Source organism: Micropterus dolomieu, linkage group LG21, assembly GCF_021292245.1.
Source record: "Micropterus dolomieu isolate WLL.071019.BEF.003 ecotype Adirondacks linkage group LG21, ASM2129224v1, whole genome shotgun sequence".
NCBI lineage: Eukaryota > Metazoa > Chordata > Actinopteri > Centrarchiformes > Centrarchidae > Micropterus > Micropterus dolomieu.
Window position 1 is genome coordinate 30,201,146 of NC_060170.1, and position 22,158 is coordinate 30,223,303.

The 22,158-nt window shown below is 40.2% G+C and overlaps 3 protein-coding genes across 3 annotated transcripts; 1 reads left to right on the top strand and 2 right to left on the bottom strand.

Moving 5' to 3' along the window:
- The first annotated feature begins 2,251 nt into the window (after window positions 1–2,251).
- On the top strand, window positions 2,252–13,858 carry adamts13 (ADAM metallopeptidase with thrombospondin type 1 motif, 13). The gene is made up of 29 exons (XM_046035017.1): window positions 2,252–2,329; window positions 2,639–2,705; window positions 2,908–3,041; window positions 3,369–3,452; window positions 3,699–3,823; window positions 3,925–4,071; window positions 4,619–4,753; window positions 5,014–5,164; window positions 5,282–5,386; window positions 5,497–5,648; window positions 5,788–5,851; window positions 6,253–6,379; window positions 6,473–6,621; window positions 6,708–6,828; window positions 7,138–7,218; window positions 7,311–7,492; window positions 7,628–7,784; window positions 8,929–9,058; window positions 9,154–9,330; window positions 9,505–9,703; window positions 9,782–9,884; window positions 9,970–10,099; window positions 10,226–10,402; window positions 10,486–10,690; window positions 11,952–12,297; window positions 12,371–12,514; window positions 12,602–12,781; window positions 13,277–13,452; window positions 13,570–13,858. Exons 1-29 carry the CDS (start codon window positions 2,252–2,254, stop codon window positions 13,720–13,722), a joined length of 4,179 nt encoding a protein of 1,392 aa, XP_045890973.1. The 3' UTR covers window positions 13,723–13,858.
- Window positions 11,678–19,256, bottom strand: zgc:154046 (Carnitine O-acetyltransferase-like). The gene is made up of 14 exons (XM_046034606.1): window positions 19,129–19,256; window positions 17,591–17,860; window positions 17,335–17,453; window positions 16,712–16,765; window positions 16,441–16,606; window positions 16,108–16,282; window positions 15,765–15,943; window positions 15,576–15,676; window positions 15,373–15,492; window positions 15,158–15,280; window positions 14,935–15,070; window positions 14,786–14,848; window positions 14,554–14,691; window positions 11,678–14,454 (listed from the first exon to the last, which is right to left on the bottom strand). Exons 1-14 carry the CDS (start codon window positions 19,153–19,155, stop codon window positions 14,239–14,241), a joined length of 1,887 nt encoding a protein of 628 aa, XP_045890562.1. The 5' UTR covers window positions 19,156–19,256; the 3' UTR covers window positions 11,678–14,238.
- A 779-nt stretch (window positions 19,257–20,035) lies between these two features.
- LOC123960532 (immediate early response gene 5-like protein) lies at window positions 20,036–21,350 on the bottom strand. The gene has a single exon (XM_046035329.1). The coding sequence runs from the start codon at window positions 20,976–20,978 to the stop codon at window positions 20,100–20,102; it is 879 nt and encodes a 292-aa protein (XP_045891285.1). The 5' UTR covers window positions 20,979–21,350; the 3' UTR covers window positions 20,036–20,099.
- Window positions 21,351–22,158: the final 808 nt, after the last annotated feature.

Sequence of the window (22,158 nt, forward strand, 5' to 3'; positions counted from 1 at the left end):
AGTACCCTCAGTATTGCATTACAAGTGGGTAAGTCATTTTCTCTGGGCTGACAATATACCATCAACACAATATTTGTCTTAATTAGCAGCAAAAACACAAGAAGGTAATGAAAACTCCATCAGCAAGAGGAAATATTCATGAGATTTTTTTATATTACAACTTGAAGACAGAGCCACTTATACATAAACAAAGCGTGTAATGACTGAGAAAAACATCCATACATTCGAAAAACAGATGTTATGAGGCCATTTGGTGGTGATATTTTATGTATAGCTAATTTTAATTCAGCATCTCATCCATTTCTCTGGCACTTTTATAAATAGCCACACACTTAGCAGAAATGCAGCTTCAATGACTCAGACATGAAAGGTTTACTAGATTTAACCATGTCCCTCTGGTTATAGTAACAACTGATAACTTGCAAGATAAAAAAATGCATGGTCATGGCAAGCTATTCAATTATTTCAATTATCTTAATCATTTCCTTTCAAGCAAATACAGTATTGATGCTTGTCCTCCATACAGTATGCAAACATAAAGAGTATAGGTGATGGGCTGTCCTAAAGAGGCAGGTGAACATTTATAGTTTTTGCACACATGAATCTTTTAAAACAGTGTGACAGATGGAGGAAATGACAAAGAGCAGCAGATGAACGAGAATCCTTTTATGTACAAGCCAGACCCACTCTACTTAAATTCATCTCAAAATGAAACACTGAGAGGCTGGGCATCACAATTCAAAATCTAGTTAGCCAAATGTTTATCCAAAATGTTTGTACCAAGTAGCATACCATTTGGAAGGTTTTGGAGTATGTTCCCTATAGATTGTGGCAACAAAATTAGTATACTGAAAATAGTTGTGAGGAAAGGATGATGGAAATACGACTGTATCTATCTAGCAGAATAACAGAAATCATTGGTTTTCTATGATTAACTCTATGCACAAACAACTTCCTCCTTCAGTAACTGCAACCAAACATTTTCCCGAGGCATCATCTGTTGTGCCCGCTTGAGTATCCCATATGGCTAGATATATATAATTTAGGATCATAAATATACAATCCCTACCCTCCTCTGAACAGACATGGCTTTGAGGATCCAACAACACGTATCATAGTCTGTTGTGCTCAGTAAATCCAGCAGGGCATTGAGGTTCTAGTGGAGCAGAGATGCTGGTGTAATGCCTGACACACAGCTGTTAATTCAGACTGACAACGGGCAGATATCTGGCAGACTAATGGCAGATGGGGCTTGAATCCTAGCTTTATAGAGATAAACTATGCCCCCTCAGGAAGAAAGAGGACAGAGAGGAGAAGGGGGGTGGGGGTGGTTGAAAGGTGGATATTTGTATCGTTATCATAGCTGGAGGAAAATGTTGCCTATTAAGCAATGAAAATGAATCAACATAGAAAACCAGCATTGTCTAAGACGTAGGACACAATCAGTAGGGTCCAGTTTACTTTACTTTGTATCATCAAAGACAGAGTAATATATTTAACATTATACCAAGGTATTAAACAAATTGTAGCTGAATCTAAAGAGAAAAGTCACTCATCAGGCCCAGTTTAAGTTTGCAAAGGAAAATAATTATAACCATGTCCCAGAGGAAACAATTTCTCAGTTCTAGCTTTAATGTTGTTGTTTTATTGTTTCCACTGTGTATCTTCTGCCTTCTAGGTAAGCAACTTAGCATTAGATAAGGTTTTATGACTGCCATGGACATGAGGGATGTTATTTTGCACTCCTGTGGAGGAGTGTGTGTGCTTCTGTTCCCTCCCAGTTTCTTTCAGTCCAACTACAGGATCATGTCTGCCCTCTAATGGCTGACATTATGGCAACAGGCAACAATGCACAAGATTATTTATTATTATTTATTATAATGAGGATAAATTCAGCAATGATTGCAGCTGTGAAATGTCTAAATATAAATATGGGTGGGATCCAATGGTGGATTTTGGTTACTAAATAAAAAATGCAGCTGCCATCACTGATTCTCTCCTGTCATCAAAATGACATGACACAAATGAGTCACAAAAAACAGAAAACCGAACCAATGAGTGCTGTCCTCATGTTTCCAAAAGTTGGAAAAAACTGGGAAATGACGTGTGTCACTCATCAACTTTGTCCCTACTGTTTGCATAAACACACATTACTCAAACCCTCTTGTCTGGGCTCTGTCCTGCTGACTAGGAGGATCACATATTCCTAGTGTTAAAGCAGAGCAGGTAGACACACAGGAAGAGGGGAAACATGGGTTTTATGACTCTGCTCTGTCTGCTGTCGCTGCGGCCTGGCTTCGCCGCTCTAATGAGTTCTCCATTGGAAGAGGTAGGTGGAAAGCTGCGGGTGAACAGGAGCACTGTGGTTAGTGATTCCACTGCTCGGGACTTCTGCAAAGTACATTGAACTCTTCAACTTTAAACTGTTTATCATCCTGTGAAAACCCCCGACCTGCAGAAAGGCACTACGGTGCTTTACTGGATTTACATGGCAATCACTAAAAAACAAAAGCTCTAAAATAGTTTTTTATTTTTCACTTAGTGTTTTGGGCCACAGATCTAAATGTAGTTACAGAGGTTTAAATCTGCTGTTTCTAAAGGACCTAAAAATGGTGTTATTGTTTGTGTCCTCTTAAAGCTTTTTCATCACTCCTCCAGTCAAAGAGACATAGTTTCCTTTCCTGGTTCTTCTGTTGACACCTCAGGTAGGTCTCTCTATGGCTGAACTGTAAAAGTTCGAGGTTGAAGACTCACATATGCAATGGGAATCTTCTTTTTGTCATGGTGTAATGAAGTGTAACAGTAAAACATCATCTTATAGTATGTATTTAACTACAAAAACAGTTACTATACACATAAGCAGATTACTGGTATATGTCTATACTGTTTTCTTGTCCTTGTTCAAAGTGAGTGGGCGGCTGCGTCGATCGGCTCTGATGCCTGATATCACACATCTGGAACTGCTAGTGGTGGTAGGGCCTGATGTGCATCAGGTCCACAAACAGGATACAGAACGATACATCCTCACCAACCTCAACATTGTAAGTCTGAGCACAAACGTAGAGTAAAGCGTTGGTTTTCTGAACAGCCTACGTTCTGTCGATTGCCATTTGAGTACCTTAAAACCAATGCATGGGAAAAGGTGTTGGAGCAAACTCAAACAAGCACTATTTACAACCCTAAGGCTGAAATAAAGAATAATGAATAAATGATCAAGGCAAGTACAAAAGAGAAAAAAAGAATATATATGTTGAAATGTTTACATAATTGGACCTATAGACTGCACTGCAACACTACAGCCCCATCATACTCTGAACATCCTGAAGTATATTAACATTATATTGACTTATATTCCAATTTCCACCCAGGCCTCAGAGCTGTTGAGAGACATGACCATGGGCGCCAACATGAGGGTGCACCTGGTCCGCATGATCATCCTGTCAGAGCCAGAGGTAAGCGGCTCCTTGTCATAACTTAAGTTCAATGTAGAATCAAGTTCATAAATGGACAATTTTGAGAAGTACTCCAGTAATCTAAAAGTCCTATAGCACTTGTGTAATTTAAATATACATATGTACTAAGCTAATACTGTTATCCCGAGTGACTTTAAATGTTAGCAAGAGTATATAACCTTAAATTCTGTTTCTTTACATTTTATTATCAGTGCCTTACTTTTGTAACTGTGGTCACTCTTTTAGCCAGAGATCCAAATGTCTGCGAACATTACCTCTTCTCTCAGAAGTGTGTGCGACTGGGGCAGAAGGATAAACCCCTCAAACGATACAGACCCACTACACGCTGATCTTCTGTTGTACATTACAAGGTGTGCTACATTTAGCTGGATGTATTACAAATATATTTTTTCTTCATATTTTATTAATTTGATCAAAACATGTTTAACTGTATGTCTACCATCCCAAACAGGTACGACCTGATGTTGCCTGATGGGAACAAGCAGGTCAGGGGTGTAGCACAGCTGGGTGGGGCTTGCTCCAGTGAATGGAGCTGTGTGATCACGGAGGATACAGGCTTTGACCTGGGGATCACCATTACTCATGAAATTGGCCACAGGTAAAGCAGAGTCTAACACATGAACGGAGAATCTTCATTATCTACAATGTATGTTTAAAGTCCACATCACAGCTTCTAAACCTTATTAGGTAACAATTTGTTTCAGAGGTCTGTAATTTCCAGACATTTTTCAAAAAGTTTCCTGGAAACAGCTATGTAATTTGGCACTAATTATAGGAGAAGTATAGACAGTGTTTGGTACACTTTCAGTTAACCTATATTTTAGTCAGTTCACAGCATGTCATGTAAACATGCAAAAATGTAATATTCACTACAGGCAAGCATACAATTAAACAAATAGAAAATAAAATGTCCAATAACAGATGTATAATGAATTAATAATTACTTGTATTTAAATTTAGCCTTTCCTTTAAGGATACTCCTATGTTCCCTAATTTCAAGTATTGCCACTCACACAAACTCTAATTTCAACAGCTTCATTATGATTGCTCAGTTGAGAGAACAGTAATTACTTTAAAGTACTACTTAATTACTTTATAATACTTATGAATTCAACATATTTCATATTTCATTTACTTTCACCCAGTTTTGGAATCAACCATGACGGAGTGGGAAACACCTGCAGCAGGAGTGGGTTCATTATGGCCTCTGATGGAGGCTACAATAGTGTTGATCTCACCTGGTCCCCGTGCAGCAGACAGCAGCTGCTCACATTCTTCAGGTGGGTGAACCTGTTCAGAGCAGCTGGTGCATAACAATGTCTCTCATTCATCATGCAGACTTGGCACTGATGAAAGGGCCTTTCATCTATAAGTCATGACTTAATGCTTGATAGATAAATGGTTTCTTTAAAACGTTGTTACATCTTAAGTACTGAAAAAATCTTTGTTATATTGTAAGCAGTGAAGGTAGAAATGTGAGGTGCAAATCATCCATAGTCTGATCTTGGTGATGAGATGTCAAATGTAATAATGTTCCCAGTGAAGGGAAAGCTGAATGTGTAAAAGATCTGCCTGCATTGGGAGGCTCCCTGCAAGACTGGAAGCCTGGTCTATATTATGGAGTTGATGACCAGTGCCGTATAGCTTTTGGTAGCACTGCAAGGGCCTGCTCTTTCACCAATCCTGACATGGTAAGTCACATGGTAAGGGGAGTAATAGCAGCTTGATACCACCAGGTGGCACTACACATCAAAAATATACAACATTTTTGTAGCATGTTTACAATGTTGGTCTACTTTTTACATCAGCCAGCTTGTCGTGCTCTGTCCTGTCACATTAACCCTGATGATGACAGCTCCTGCAAACGTCTCCTGGTTCCACTGCTGGACGGGACAGAGTGTGCACCTAATCAGGTACTGCTGCGTGATCAGGGAGTCATTTTGGTGCAGTCATTTCCCAGAGTATTATTTACTAAAAGTAGTCCCCAAACATGTGTTTCATGAGGAGCACTCCTTTCTTCCAGTGGTGTTTGAAGGGGCGCTGTGTGTCCTCAGATGAGCTCAGCTCCTCTATGGTGGTGCACGGCTCCTGGTCCAGCTGGTCAGAGTTCTCCCCCTGTTCACGGACTTGTGGTGGGGGGGTCAGTCATCGCACACGGAAATGCAGTAACCCAAGGTAACAAATGTGATGCAAGCATCAGTCATAGTGCTGAAGATCCTGTGACTGTACTTTACATGATGAAGCTGTTTCATCTGTACAGTTTATAGATGACTTGCATTTAGTGTTACCACAATATATTTGTCTGATTTTTCAGACCTGCTTTTGGAGGGAGTGATTGTGAGGGACCAGATATAGAGGCTGAACTTTGTCACCAGTGGGTAAGTTCTTACTGTTTATGTTTAAAGTGGGCCTCCATACAGTAGGTTAATACTATTTGCCCAGTGGATCATCAGAATTAGCCTTCTTTTTAATGATCTATTGTCAGTAGTTTAAAGTCTGTGCTCTCATATGAAGCCTCCAAAAACAGAAGCACTGATGGGATGACTCAGAGAAGTAGAGGCAAAGAAGTAATTTAAAAGTGAGACCATGAGCTTGGGGCAAAGTGAGCTATTCTAAAAATCAATTTTAGATAAAGAAAAATGTTCTGCCCTGAATGCATCAATAGTGGTTTGGGGCTGAAGGTTCAAACCTGTCAGTGGTGGATTCAGACACCATCATCAGGCCAGAAAAGCACACACACACAAAAAAATCCCTCGTTTTTCTCCCACACATGATGCAGCCATGTAAGCGCACCCAGATGGATTTCATGGCAGAGCAGTGTTCCCAAACAGACCTCCACCCCCTCTACCTGCTACCAGACACTGCCTCCTTCTACACCTGGGTCCCTGCTGTAGGGTTTGCACAAGGTGGGGCCAAAGAAAACTTTTTTTTCCACATGTAAAGGTACAAAACCTTTATCTGAAACTTATTTTTCTATGAACTCTTCTCATCATAACCAGGGGATGAGCAGTGTAGGTTTATGTGCCAGTCCGATGGAGAAAACTTCATTGTGAGCCGTGGCTCTCAATTTGTGGACGGGACTCGCTGTGAGTCGGACAGCCCTCCTCCATTTGGCTCCACAGCTGCTTGTTTAAGAGGAAAATGCCAGGTAGAGACTTAAGAGAATAGACACCATCTTCAATCTTCACACTCAGTCTTACACCTTTCCCAAATTCACTGTTTATCTCCGATCAGCTGTTTGGCTGTGATGGTGTGCTACACTCTGGGAAAATAAGGGATGTGTGTGGTGTGTGCGGTGGAGATGGATCGTCCTGCAGCTTGACCTTTGACTCCTACACTGGTGGTCAGGCCAGAGGTATCAAACAACAGTGTATCATGATTGAATGCATTCAATGACAAAGTGAATTGACAATTTTGACAATCAATGAATCAGTCATCAGTGTGGTAATTTGCAGGTTTTCTCAGCTTTATTTGGCTGTAAATTGAATTGACTTTAGACAAAACAAGCAAAATTACATCTTGGGGCATTTTTCACTATTTTCTGACATTTTTAAGACTAAATAACCTGATAATTAAAAAATCAATAGATTAATTAGTAATGATAGTCACAGCCATAATCCCTCTATTGTCTTCCATGAGTTACAATCAGAGCTCTCTGTTTCAGAGTACACCACCTTCCTGTCTCTGCCAGTGAATGCCACACAGGTCCATATTGTCAACAGGGCACCTGTCTTCACTCACATGGGTGAGTGTCATCACTTTGCAAGAGATTTACATTTCTAAAACAGGATTAACAGGATTCAGACTTGCTGTTGTTTTTGGCATTTGTGTCCACAGCTGTAATGATTGGGGATCAGTACATTGTGTCTGGAATGGGCAGCATGGCACTGAAAATGACCCATCCCTCCCCGTTGGATGATAACCGCCTAGAGTACGGCCTTCGTCTGACTCCTGACCTTTTGCCTGAGATGGAAGAGCTGCGGCTGCCTGGACCTCTGCAAGAGGAGATAAAAATACAGGTCAGGGGGGAAACGCATTAATTTTTGAAAGATGAATTGATGTCACATTCTAATTCTAAGATGTGGAATTTCGTCAACACTAAAATTTTGCTTTCACACATCACACATTGCAGCAACATCCGTTTCTCTTCACAGGTTTATCGCAAATATGGAAAAGAATATGGAGAGAAAACAAATCCAAACATTAGCTACCAGTTCTATGTACCTACCATAAACAGTGACTTGACAGATATCACACCTAAAGGCAAATGGGTTGTCTTCACAACACCCTGCTCTGTCTCTTGTGGATCAGGTAAGTAACTGTTAATCACAAATCATATTGAAAAGCACAAAAACAATACCCAGTAAAATATAATGCATTTTATCAAATGTCATTATAAATCCACAGGCTCACTGCACATTATAGACTTAGCCTTCTTGTTTTAGGAGCCAATAGCTTTTACAAATGAGATCCCAAATAGGAGGCATTTGAATAGCAGCGATATTGACCTTTTTGAGCAAGCTTTTATGCCATACTTAAAATATCTGTCTATCATTTTTAGATTAGTTTTTTAGGTGTGTAAATGAAATGTGTACCTCTGTTTGCACGCTCGCTTGCCTTGAATTGCCCCTTGAGGGACTAATAAAGTATTTAGAATTGAATTGCATAAAGACACTGCAGTATTGAATATGCCAAATTCATTTTGTCATTTTGTCTGATCTCAGATGTTTTCAGGAGAAAATCAGAACAAATGTCCACTGAATTGATGAATGAATGGGAACATAGTACCATGTCAGGATTGGTGAAAGAGCAGGCCCTTGCAGTGCTACCCATTCGAAGCCCTTGAATATGATTAAAAACACTACTACTTTCTGGGCCGATTAGCAAAGAAAAAGAAGTGAATTTGGAGCAGTTTTTTATCTAGTGGAAGCAGGGAATGGTCATCTTAAGACATAAAACAACCTGTTAACAGTAAATTGGAACATCTTAAAACAATATAAAACACCACTGTTAATATGGCAAATTTAGACGTAGATGACAAAAAGTAGCATGTTAAAGCATTTTCGGTGCTACCACTTCATCAGTGTGTGAGGGAAATCCTACATACAGTAGCGTAATTCCTAGAAAGCAAATAATTCCCCCTACCTTGTATGAAAGTAATATTGGTTGAAATGGGCTTAAGAAATAATATTAATTCATTAAATATATATATAATATCATGCTTGACAATTTTTTTTACATATTTAAATTAAATCTAATTTAACTTTAGTCGTTCTATGAACAGACAAAACACCACATTTGCATGTGTGTAAACTGCAACCTAAATTTATTTTTCTTTATAATTATATATAAGTAAAAACTTTCATCTCTGCCAAAAATGTTTACAAGAAAGCCATGCAACAGGGAATAGAATCTTTAACTTTCTGTAATTTAATTGAAGGTTTTTATTTTACAGGTGTACAGAAGCATGTACATGTCTGTGTAGATGAAGATACCAACAACCATTTGGAGGAACACAATTGTGAAACACCTCCTCCACCCATACTACTCCACACAACCTGTCTGCCCTCCCCCTGTCCCCCCAGGTTAGCTTCATACTCAACTCTGTTCCCTCCCTATGGACTGGCATATGCATACAGCTCAGCACACATGGGCACATGAATAATTCACTGTCTTACAGGTGGGATACAGGAAAGTTTGGGCCTTGTAGTACCTCCTGTGGTGGAGGAGAGAGAGTGCGCCCTGTAAGATGTGTTCGGAAACATGCAGCCGACGTAGTAGAAGTTCCTGAATCTGAATGCCCACCTACAACTCCAAATACTGTTGAAAAATGTAACCTGCAACACTGTCCTGCCAGGTATAAAGTCTACATTGTATTGGTGATCATTCGGTGCCCAGGTATTTATTAATTACTAAGAGTGCATGGGTCAAACTTCCTATGACCACAGAATACAAAGGATTCCAGGTGTTGTCCTGTTTGAACCCTAACATTATTAGCATTTATGTGAACCCCCCTAATGTGTGTTTACAGATGGCGTGTGTCAGATCCAGGGGAATGTTCAGCAGTGTGCGGGCCAGGAGAAGCGAAACGTGTTGTGTCATGTGTTCGGCCAGAAGATGGTCAGGAGGTTGAAGTGGAGGAAAGCTTTTGTTCAAAGCAGATCAAACCACCTGATTCTGTGCCCTGTGTGGTAGATGTTTGTCCAATTGGATGGGAGTCTAAGGGAGAGGTAAAGTAGAAGATGACTAAATTCTCACTCTTATTTCAAAATATGAAGCATGTCTCAAACGTTTTCTTTCTTGGCCAGGAACTGCCCATGCTAAAGTCTGGTTTATTGCCACACTCTAGACAGGCTCCTGTGTATGTCTGGAGTCCTGTTATCAGCCAGTGCTCAAAGAGCTGTGGCAATGGTAAGTTGAAAAATATACTCACCATGACTCAGAAAAAAGCATTTCCCCGTCAGATAAGGTCAACCAAAGCCTGATGCTTATGTAGGAACCCTGCAGGTTTGGTTTTCCTGTGTGGACCACCAGACCAGACTGGGGGTGTCCAACTTCCGCTGTGATGCTTCTACCCAACCTCATCCTCAGTCTGAGACTTGCAACACATCTCCCTGCCCCCCTATGTGAGACACGATACTTGACATGCATATAACATATTTATATATTTTATAATGCAGTAAATGTCATATTTTGTCTGAGGTTTACTATGTATCCAGTTAGAGAAAGAAGGTATGTTTTATAACAACCAGGTGGCGCTCTAAGCAAGGAGTCTGCAGTGTAACATGTGGAGGAGGAGTGGCCAGCAGAGTGTTGTACTGCGCTGGAGAGACAGAGGGGGAGGAGGATGTGGTGGAGGATTCAATGTGCAGTGACTTTCCCAAACCCACAGCAGTGGTTTCATGTAACACCCACAACTGCCCAGCAAGGTACAACATACGCAAACATGCACATGTCAGAATTTAATGTTTGCAAAAGCATAATGATTTGAATATCATTGTCATTTGTCCAGGTGGAAGGTATTCAGGACATCACCCTGCTCTGTGTCCTGTGATTTGGGTGTAGCTCAGAGGACTGTCTCTTGTGTCCAGTTCATCCACGGCAAGGAGAATGTGGTTCCGGAGGTAAACTGCCATGCAGCTGTCAAACCGGCCACCACAGTGCCCTGCCTGGTGCAGGTCTGCACCTTCAGATGGGAGGTGAAACCATGGAGCCAGGTACATTCCACAGGAGACAAATGGACCGCAACATGAATATTACATTATATTCAAGATGGAGAGATTAGGTGATTAATTGTTAAGTCAAGTGACAGAAATTTAATGATAATCTATTAATCATTTAAATAATTTTCAAGCAGAATGTAAACCACTCTGTGGTTAAAGCTTCGCAAACATGACGTTTTGCTGCTTTTCTAAGTTTTATGTCATTATAAACTGAAAATCTTTGGGTTTTGGACTGTTCGTTGGACAAAACAAGTCATTTAAAGATGTCAGCTTGAACTCTGGAAAATTCCCAGAAATCCCTAGTTGCGGCTGTAAATAAAATAAAGAATTACTAACAGAAGATAAAAACAATGAGTAGGAAATATGAAGTAAAATATTAGTCATTATACCACTGGTAAAAATCTAAACATTATTGAAGTAACACACTTAGGCTTTTTCCTCATTATTTAATTTGTGTGGCTTATTACTGATTTTAAAAGGACCACGCCAGTGGCTTTGCATGTTATAGACCATTTAAATAAACCCCATTTTTTACTTTACATCACAGCTAGTCATTTTGCAAAGTTTTTTTACTGTGCTTTTGAAATATAAATGTACTTTTTCCACGATTCCAGGCATCAAGAGGTTTCCATTCATTAGCAGAGTCTTGAAACTTGCTTGTGGTGTGTAATCCATCACATCACAATCATTTTTGTTGAAGTAATGCAGCGGAGACTTTTCAAATCAGTCTATACTTAAACTCCATTACTATGCTATGATAATGCAGCACAATGACAAAAAAGAATGCAGACTCGATGTTCTCTGTGACGGATTACACAACTTAGGCAATTTCCAGAGTCTGACAAATGATTTTCATATTGTGTGGAAATAACTAATAACCAATTGCGGACTGGAATATTTGGAAAAAATACATCCAAAAATATAAATCTGCATACATAATCACATCACAAATTTTCATTACAAATGAAAACCACGCATAGCTTCTTATTAAAGAGCTTTACTCTCAAACACAGTGGTATGTTCCTTTCCAAGGACTCTGAACTACATTTATGCGTTATGTTGTTGTGAATGATTGTATGTGAATCTTATTTATTGTGTGATATCTTTTACTGGCGTTTATTTATGAATCATGTTCCTAACACTGAGCTGAGCTTGACCACCATCCTGTACCAAGACAATTTCTACCAACCCTGGCCATTTACAATATTAATGTAATTACTGCAGAAATTCACCCCTTTGCTGTCTTGCTCTACAGTGTTCCGTACCCTGTGGATACGGGATCCAGTCTAGAGCTGTGTCCTGCATGGGTCCCTCTAAGCCAGAGCCCCTCAGCCCTCTGCTTTGTATGCACATGCCCAAGCCCATCACCATCCAGGGCTGCAACATGGGCAGCTGCAGAGACATGCTGGCCACCTTAGATGTCACCACTGCAGTGCATACTGAAATTAAAGCTAACCTCACAGAGGAGGGACTTCTCCTTTCTCCCACCCTGAGCCACAAAGATACAACACCAACCCAGACGGGCCATCTGCCTCCAAGTCCAACAGAGGCAATCACCATCCCACAGACCACTACGACAACCACCCCTACCCCTACGCCCAGTTAGTACACATCAATTTCAACTTCTTACCCATTCTCAGAAAGATCTGTGGGATTACCATTATGTTTTTACAGGTCCATGTGGACGGCTACTCCTGGAAGAATCAGGCATGGTGGACTTGAAAGACATAACCAGCCGTTGCACCGTATCCATAGGTCGACCCCTAGATGAGGTCATTCATGTTAAAGTAGAATCTGGCTCTTTGAACTGCAGAAAAAGTATGTTTTATCAAATATATAAAGGGTGATCTTCCTACATCATGCCTAATTCACCTTAATAAATGCCTGCCTCATGTGTTTCTACAGGGGAGTATATAGCATTTTTTGACCGACTGGCATTTGTGAGGAAGTGCGAGCAGGTGGCAGGTAGTGAACTGACCACCAGAACCAACGTCCTGCTGGTGCGTCAAAATCTGCTCATCCCTGGGAACGGGGTTTTGTTCACCTACAAGTCACAGAAAAACATGAAGAAGAGCCACCATCAGGGTAAGTGATTGTTTTTTGCAATCCAAAAGGCAGACATATCCTACATTTTAGAAGACTGGATGACGATTAATGTAAGAGGAGGCTTCACTTGCTTTTTGGAATGAATGCAACAACAAGTGAATATGAGTCCAATGTTTGAGACTATTGCAACATAAAGGTTCAAATCTAGAGAGATGTCGTAAACACTTGCACAGCCTAATGCAATCCAATACAAAAGCCCTGCAATAAATAGAGTGAAGCTGAAAATCTTAAAATGTTCTTTCCTTGTAGGGATTGTCAGTGTGGCATTGATTCAGCTGTAATAGTTTATATTGTTGTGTTGCATTGTATTGTACTGTGCTTTTATTTTTCCCCCTTCACCTCCCCTATGAATTTGGAGGTTGAATCTGCGCCTGACAAAGTCTCAAGAAATATTACCTATTTTGTAGACTGTGCATATGTTCCTCATCCCATGCATTTACCAAAGGTTAAATGTAGCATGTCTTTGCCCCACAGATTGTGACATTCAGCTGTTTTCCCCAAGTGGTGTCTTTGAGAATCCAACAACGTCCAACACTAACCACACCTGTCGAGTCCTCATCAATGCCCCTCCCTCGGTGAAGATCAAAATCCAAGCGCTATACATAGGATTAGCATTCAACTCCACAAACTCCCAGTCTACATACATTATGGTGCGGACATGCTTTTTTAACACGGGTTGTTGTTTCAATATACTGCATACTTAATAGGGAAACAAAAGCTTGAGTGTAATAACTACTGCACTACTTGGTCTTGTGTTTCTCGTCCAGATCCGGGACATGGATGTCTTAAAGACCAATGTGTTTAAAGGCCGACAGCTGTTTCTGTGGCACTCCTCTGGAAATATGGCTGAGATTGAATTTCATGGAGACTACCTGCATTCCAAAGGGAGCTTCAGAGCTGAATATTACTTTGTGGTTTGAAATGTATGTTTAACATTTCTTTAGTTTAAAACAATTATGTTTGTTGAATAGAAAGGCTTAAGCAGACTTCAGCAAGATCCTTTCTTTTGTGTTCATTCCTATGTGCCAATTATTTTGACCTGAAATAAATACTATACGCGCCAAAGCACTCAAAATCTTTAAGTCAAACCACGACAGTATCATTCTGAAGACTGCAGCAGGAACTAAGTACAAATAAAAATAAATATTTATACTGTTACAATCAGCAAATTATGTTAATTTAAAGTTTATATAGATATAACACAATATATTAAAATATAGAATTTCCATTATAGAGAATTGCTTCTCATCACAAAGGCAGACAGTCACACATTCTACTTAGTAAAACCCTTTGATAACAGGTTTCCTCTTAGTTCAAGCACACTCAGTTCATTGTGCGTCTACGTCACTGTGGCTTTCTGCCAGCAACTCCGGCACTGGTTCATTACCAGCTCCCATACAGCCCGGTGAGACACCATGCCAGGCTCCTGTGCAGGATCACTGCTTGGCAGTAGCTGTGTCTTCCAGGAGAGCTCTCATGTCCAACAGAGCATCCTCTACAGCCTGGGAAAACTTGGCAGCGTTCGTCTCCTCACAGCTGTTGAAGGCTGTGATTGCGATGTTGATGTGCTCATCCATGGGATTGTAACACACTCCATAGCCATCTGGCACCATCGGACCAAAGCACATCACGCAGTCTGTCTTGGAGCCAACCTGGACACGGAGACGCAGATATGAGGGCAAACAAACATGACGACAAATAATAAATTTCTCAGTAATAATACATGTAGATTTTCTTAGATACAAAAATACCTGGCTGGTGGAGAGATTATAATGGTGAGCCACAGCATAAGAAGTATCCATGAAGATCTCAGGCATGGAAGTCAGGTCTTCAATACTCAGCATTTTCAGCCCGAGGAGGTGCCTGTCTATGGCTTGTCCATGAATTGCCTAATAAACGAAAGTTGAATATGTAGAACTAAGATTAACCACATGGCGTTTGAAACAACTAAAATTTTTAATGTTGCTAAAAACCTGTCCTCACATTGTACGTGTTCTCCTTATGTGTCTGAATGCTCTTCTGCAGCAGCGCCAGCCTCTCTGTGTTCTGTTGACAGTATTTACTGTTCAGTCAGACAGCTCACATGCCTTAACGTAAACATTTATTGTGAAACTCTGGTGGTTTAACAGCACCTGTTTACTTGGGTCTTGCATTGCCTGGACGAAGTTAAACGAGTCTACAGTAGTTGCACGGATTGCATCAGTTCGCCCATATTTGAACATTCGTAAGGATGCACTCTCATAGGTAGAGCAGCAAATACTATACATCCTGGAATTCAAAAACACACAGAGTGTATAAGTTAATACACTTAATGTGTATGTCTAGCATGTTTGCCTACAAAAATGGACTTCTCACCTGAAGTAGGCAAGTTGAAGAGCCATTTGTACAAACGCATCAGGACTCAGCTTATGTTGCTTTGGCACATTTTTTCCAAAATGAGAGAACATAAGCACCTTTACATCTAAATCATGCACCATTCTAAGGAAACAAAGATATGAGTGAGTTCAACTAAATGTCTGACATCAAGGCTGAGACAATAATATTAATCATAATAACTCCACTTTACATACATGTTCATATTTTGTTTGGCTTTCTCAATGTCTCTCTTGACTTCAGGTGTAATGTTGAAACGCAGTTTCCGAGGCATGGTCAGGGGAACCATGGGAGAGCGAACCATTTCAGTTCTCTGTCTGTAAAAATATGAAACACTTGGTCAATTTGTCTTCATTTGAAAATGGGGAAAACACTCATCTGAAAATAGAAAGAAACCTACATGTATTTAACGACGTAATCGATGAGAAACACAATGGGGGGACCCTCAGCAGGAGCATGCTCATAGACCAGTCCACATGTACCGTCTTCACCAACAATGAACTGAGGACAGGTTACAAGTGCATTAAAATTCTCAACCATTAACACAGAACTGTGTATTATTTTAGATGTCACATTGCCCCAAGCTGACCTGTAATGTCTTGTCAAACCAGCGGTTGCCGCTGTTCCAGCGAGCTCCTCCTCCATGCAGCATCTGGGCCGCCACGCGGCTCGGATACAGATTATCTGACACCCGTGGCATCGGGGCATCCAAACAAACTGTGAAAATACTTTTCTGGATGGCACGGACTGACTCCTTATTTGTCTTATCTGAGGAGGAATATAGTAGCCTTTAAGATCAAACTTTATTGTATAATACATTTTCCATAAAATGTTGACGCTCAGATACTCTTCTTCAATATTTCTTCAAAATAGACAATAAATCTAGTTGATACTGAGTATTTCTACACAGTTTTTGTCCCTACTCTGCTCACCCTTAATCAGGCTGTTATAGGCTTTTCCCCAGGTGTTGCGGTGCTGTGATGTAAGGATGCCAATAGGCTCTTTGTTAGTCTGCAAAGAGGAGTTCCAGATCTTCTCCAACTGCATGTAAATTTGGTCTACTGTCAGCGGGGTGCCATCGCTGTTGTACACGTCCAAGACAAAGAACTGGGGGGAAAAACCAGGTCAGGTTCGTTTTCATACAGTATCCAGAATTTCTTCAGGCACAATGATAATAACATTACAATATTTGTTTTTGTTGAAATGTCTAGCTAAAATCTTGACAAGTAAAAGAAGGAGAGGAACAGCAGTGCCATCTGGAGTACCTGGAAGTTGTGGACCACAGTGATATGAGTGGGAGATTTTTTTCCGATGGTGTGATTTACAACAGTGTCTCTCTTTGGACCAGGGATACGACAGGAGGAAAGGATCTGGTAATACTGGTCCATACACAGCGGCTTCCCACTCAGGTACTCTACAGGCAGGGTCTTGCTGTAACACAGCGCCTCACATTATCCATGTGATGTTTTGTAAATCATGTCATGATGATAATGACCTTTCTGTTATGATATTTTTTTTAGCTTCAGGCAAACTCACGTGTCAATCATTTTTTTAAAGTCCAAAACTCCTGCAATCAGTTTGGCAGCAAACCTGCACAGAAGACATCATTGTGTTATTGATATGTTGGTTCAATGGTTTGCTTTGTGTTCACGTTCTAAAGCCACTGTGCATATGAGACAACACAAAATAAATGATCAGTAATCATCTCTGAATGGGGATTTTTACAAGCAAATGCCATTACCTAATAAAATTGTGAGCCTACTGTACCCTGCACACCTAAAACCCTAGCACTGTGTTCACTGCATATCCCTCGGGTCACAGAAGTGAAAAAACAGCTGAGCAATGCTATGTGCAGCCAATGGGCTTTAAATAGCCAGCATGGAGGGGGAAGCCTGCACAAAGGTCGGCCTGAAACTCCAACTTCATATGAGCATGTTTACACTGGACTTCAACACAATGTAAATCACTTTCAGAAACAACTTTATGACTCTGCTTAAAATTAGACAATAAAGGTTTATAGTTGATATTAAGGGAACCCAATCAATTTACAGCACACATTAGAAGTAGGGGATCTTCTTTTTGTGATTGTACAGATTTGTTTAGTAGCATAAACAGCTTAATTCTTGTGGCTGGTTTTACAGTGGATTCTGGTTTCTCACCTCATTTGTCCTTGTCGATCATGGAAGTGCATGCGAGGCAGGACAACCCCTGGGCTGGTGTAGACCGCCACTGGCATACGGCAGTCTAGATAGGCTGACTGCATCCACCATTCTGACAGCTAAATAAAGAGAAGGATATAATATGTTTCTATATATTTTCCATTGCATGTTTATATTACAGTCTTCAAGGCGGATTAAAAACATATAGATGTCTAATACACCAAAAAAATCCAGCTAAATCAACCCAGTTATCTACCCAGTTGTCCGTCTTGCGTGCCCGTCGCTCCAGGCCTTTCTGCAGCCTTTCCCCGACACCCCCCTTGAGGAACTCCTCCACCAGGTTCCTGGTGTGTTCCAGCTCCTCCTCGCTCACGATGGGCTCTAGAGCAGCCAGGTATCGCTCACATGTCTGCTTCAAAGGCGGCACAGGAAGCTTAGGTAGACCCTCCTGGTGCACGAGGGACCTCTCTGGGATCTGTGTTACTGGTCTGACCAGGCGACAAGGCTTCACCATACCAGGCCGCAGCTGGAAAACATGGTCTTAATAAGCACAAATGCTCCTCTGCCATTGGAAGTAACAAAGGCAAAATATTACATGAGAAAATCTAACACTAAGAAAGTGTCACAACTGCTCTTTGGTCAAATATTTTAACTGACTACATGGCAATACTGTAGGCTCACTGCTTTTATATTAAAGTGCACCATTTAATTTGACTGACCCAGAAGATACATTTGATTTAGGAGCTGACTGATATTGCATCACAAATTCAGGTGTCAACATGTTCTTAAATATTTAGTGCATGCAATCAAAGCCTCAAATAGAAAATGACTCTGTGCCAAGGGGTTCAAGTAAGAACAGGATTTTGTGTTGTACGCAACTTTTCTAATAATTTACAAAGGCAAATACATACAAAGACAGTAAGGTGATTTGGTCTGAGAAAACCCCAAAACAATTGAGTGAAGCAGACATACTATTTATTCGGACCCACGGGTATAAGCTCATCTTATAAATAGAAGGCTGACACAGTTAAGCCTTTGCAATGATAGCTAATACAAACACACATGAAAGGACGAAATATATGTCCTCATGCTTACTACAACTTAGGCAACTATCTAGTAAGTTTTTATCTGATATAATACGATTGGAAAATACATTTGGAGGGAAATCAGATTTAACATAAGTATTCATAAATTAAGTGGCAGTGGCAATAGGCTACTAACGTATTTAGTAGTAATATAAATCATTCACGTTAATACACAAATGAATTGAATTTATTTGTGCCAAGCCTCTGGAATACACTAAAAAACTTCCGGTACACATTTTCAAAATAAAAAAAAGGTTATGACTACTGCGTGTTACAGCGTTGTTGGTGTGTTATTAGCAAAACATGCCACTACAAATAATATAAAGAAAATGATAGCCTTATACTGAGGGGTGACTCAAATAAAACTACTAGTGCTTTTCGAGATGCCCTTTTTTTGCAGCATGCGCAGCAAGTTAGGTAACGTTATGCTATCGGCTACGCTAAGCTAACGTTTTACAATATCTCACAATGAAGGGCAGCTAAAATACTCCAAATTAACACTCTGCCATAATAAATAGAGCACCACACGTGTTGACTGCCTACGGTGCTGAAACACGAGTTACATTTTAACCTAATATTGTGACATTGTTGTTGTCCCGTACAGCGCCCCACCCACTCCACTCAGTCAGATGCCGTAAACCCAAACGTAACCTTAATGTATGTTTTTACGCAGTTAAAATACATATAGACTAAAAAACAATAGACTCACCGCGGCTCTGAAAAAAATACCCAGCATCTTGTCCAACAGACGTGCTAAAATATTTGACTGTCCCGGGAATATAGATGAGGAATCCTCGGGCAGTCATGTCTCAAGGACAAGTACACTGTCTATTCTCAGCCATCCGCCCCCCTCGGCCCCACAGAGCAAAGACAACTGCTGCTCTCTGCTGAAAGTCCTACTTTTCCAAGTGGAGTTTGGTTCATGCTTTCCTGCCGTTTCAAAATAATTAACACTATATTTTTCGACAATAATACGCTGCCTCAATTGATTAACATATTCATTTTATAACAAGTAATTATATATTCCAGTGAAGTCCATTCATTAACTAGTTATAGCACATTTATAAATTATAGACAATTTATAAATTATTATTCCACAAGAGTGGTAAAATGGAATAGCAATGTAAAATAAATACAAGGTCATTATAAAGCCCATAGATTGAATGATTGAATCATAAACCCTCTTTTGTGCACACCTAACAAGTTCAAGTTGCAATTTAAAGCCAATACGTCCGTGTTTTAAAATGAAGTTAATTTTATTGATTCATAAAAGCAAGCCCTGAAATAAATAATACATTTTCGGGAATAATATTCTGCGTTGACCTGGAGCATGAGGCTGTACAGATATTTACTTGCCACATGATGGAGCTCGTCCAACATCCAGAGAAACAGTGTGAACTCATTTCCTACGGAAATACAAACCGAATACAGACTCCAGTACCCCAAACGAATCACCAGTAAATAAGGTTTAAATGAAAGGCACAGTTATTTATAGAAATTATATTAATCGGCACGATAAATATTAATGTGCAAAAGTAATGGGTAAGCCCTATTATCGCTCTATATAAACATTTCATCAACATTTTTCAGTAACAGATGAGAGAGAGAGAATTGCAGTCGTGTCATCATTTATTTAAAAGCAATAAAATAAAACGATACAAAGAAAAACAATCATACAAATCAAAATGCTTCAATTGCTCTGGTCCAACCGCTGCCTGTTAACAGTGTATGTTTTAAACAAATTGTTTGAGCGGCGAATATTTGCTCAAGGTCTGTCTGCTGCCAACTCACAAACTCAGATAGTCCCCCTGAACCCAAGACTGAGATCAGGTTGGATATGTTTGTGCTGTCCAACTGGTCCGTGTCTGAATGTGAATCATCATCAGTCCTCAGCCGTTTACATGGCACTGGTCCAAAGTCTGGCAGATAAAACTCTGGATCAACAATATGATAACTTGTGTCCATCTTTCGCTTTTTACTGTAGCACTGCGCGCCCTGCGGCTGTTTTGACTGCGCGCAACAGTCTGAGTGGAAGTATCCATTCGTGACAGTAGTCACCACATGCGTGTCCAAGTCCAGGACGGTCTTTTGGTTGGCTTGTGCGTTTGGGATAGGTAACTCCCAGGAGGATTTGTCTGCACAACTCCAACAGGCTTCCGAAACCATGAGGTCAGAGTCACTTGGTGAAACCATTGCGCAGGCAGATGCGTCTTGGTGCGCCACCTCTGCAGGCTGGCCGATGGGCTGGTGCGCTCCGCAGTGCCAAGTGTCCGACTCATCCTCAGTAAAGTTGCAGTAGAAGTCATCGGCCAACTCCGTTAAGCTTCCAGTCAATTCAAAATATTCTTGCCTTTGGCGGACTGCAGCAACATTCTCATAATGATGCGTCCTCTGCGTTTGCGACAAGTTTTTGCTCATATAAAACTGCCTGGCGTTTCTCAGTACGTACGTTACCAGTAAGTTCTTGTGGAGCTTGATGCCTCCTCTCTGCGTCCTGGAGCTTTGGATTTTTCTCAAAGAAATGGAGATCAGATTCTGTGCGTCAAATGCACACTCCATCCTCAACCGGGCCACCCTTCTTTCCTCTCAGTCTCTCAAAACGTTTCTTTCCTAACTGGAGAAATATGGATGTCTTTAGTTGAGATTCCTACTTGATTCGTGTAGACTGTGTCCATAGCGCTCCATGTCTTCCCAGTAAGGGCATGGATTTGCAACTCTCATCTTTCCTTGCCACGCCCTCACGTAGACATTGTCCAATGGGAGGGAGGCGGTGCTTCTGTTATACGCAAATGTGACTACTAGCCTCATTCAGAATGCACGTAGGAGCAGGCATGCTGCATTTCACTAAATGTGTTCTGAGCTTTTTAAAGCTCAGTGCGGACAGAAATCATCAACGTTATGTATAAAAGTAGACAGAATAGAGAGAGAAGAGTTGAATATAATATAGAACCGAGTAATAGAAACGAATGGAATAGAATAGAATAGATAGAAATAGAATAGAATAGAACATACAAGACAGTAATCAAATAGAATTGAACAGAATAATAGTAGAGAGTGATTGCATAGCATTTAATAGAACATACTAGAAAATCATAAAATAGATTAGAATAGAACAGAACATACAGTAGTGGAGAGTAATAGAATTGAAAAACAAAAGTAGAAAATAAAAGAATAGATTAGAGTAGAATATAGGGGTTAGCAATTACAATAGGCTAGAATATAGTAGAGAGTGATAGAACAGAATATAACATACAAGAGCATAATCAAATAGTCTAGAATATAGTAGAGGATACAGGCATAGCATATAAAAGAATATAATAGAATACAGTTAAGACTAACTGAATAGTATGTACTAGAGAGTAATATAATAGATTAGAATGGTATATACAGTAGGAGAGGGTAATAGAATATAATAGACTAGACTTTAGCAGGGACTAATAGAATAGAATAGAATTGAATAAAGTTAAGAAGAAGTAATAGAATAAAATAGAATATAGTAGAGAGTAACAAAAAACAGTAGAATAGAGTATTATAATATATCCATCTATCCATCGTTAACCGCTTATCCTGCGTACAGGGTCGCGGGGGCTGGAGCCAATCCCAGCTGACATCGGGCGAAAGGCGGGGTACAACCTGGACAGGTCGCCAGTCCATCGCAGGGCCAGTATTATAATATAATTATAGAATAAAACAAAGAGTTAAGAATATAATATCAAACTTATTAATAGAGATCTTTTTG

Coding starts and splice junctions, on each gene's coding strand:
- adamts13 (XM_046035017.1), top strand. CDS start 2,252: ATGGGTTTTATGACTCTGCTCTGTCTGCTGTCGCTGCGGCCTGGCTTC. Junction 3,042..3,368: donor TCCTCACCAACCTCAACATT/GTAAGTCTGAGC, acceptor ATTTCCACCCAG/GCCTCAGAGCTGTTGAGAGA. Junction 3,824..3,924: donor CTTCTGTTGTACATTACAAG/GTGTGCTACATT, acceptor CATCCCAAACAG/GTACGACCTGATGTTGCCTG.
- zgc:154046 (XM_046034606.1), bottom strand. CDS start 19,155: ATGCTGGGTATTTTTTTCAGAGCCGCG. Junction 15,944..16,107: donor CTATAACAGCCTGATTAAGG/GTGAGCAGAGTA, acceptor ATTCCTCCTCAG/ATAAGACAAATAAGGAGTCA. Junction 14,455..14,553: donor ATAATCTCTCCACCAGCCAG/GTATTTTTGTAT, acceptor CTCCGTGTCCAG/GTTGGCTCCAAGACAGACTG.
- LOC123960532 (XM_046035329.1), bottom strand. CDS start 20,978: ATGGAGTGTGCATTTGACGCACAGAATCTGATCTCCATTTCTTTGAGA.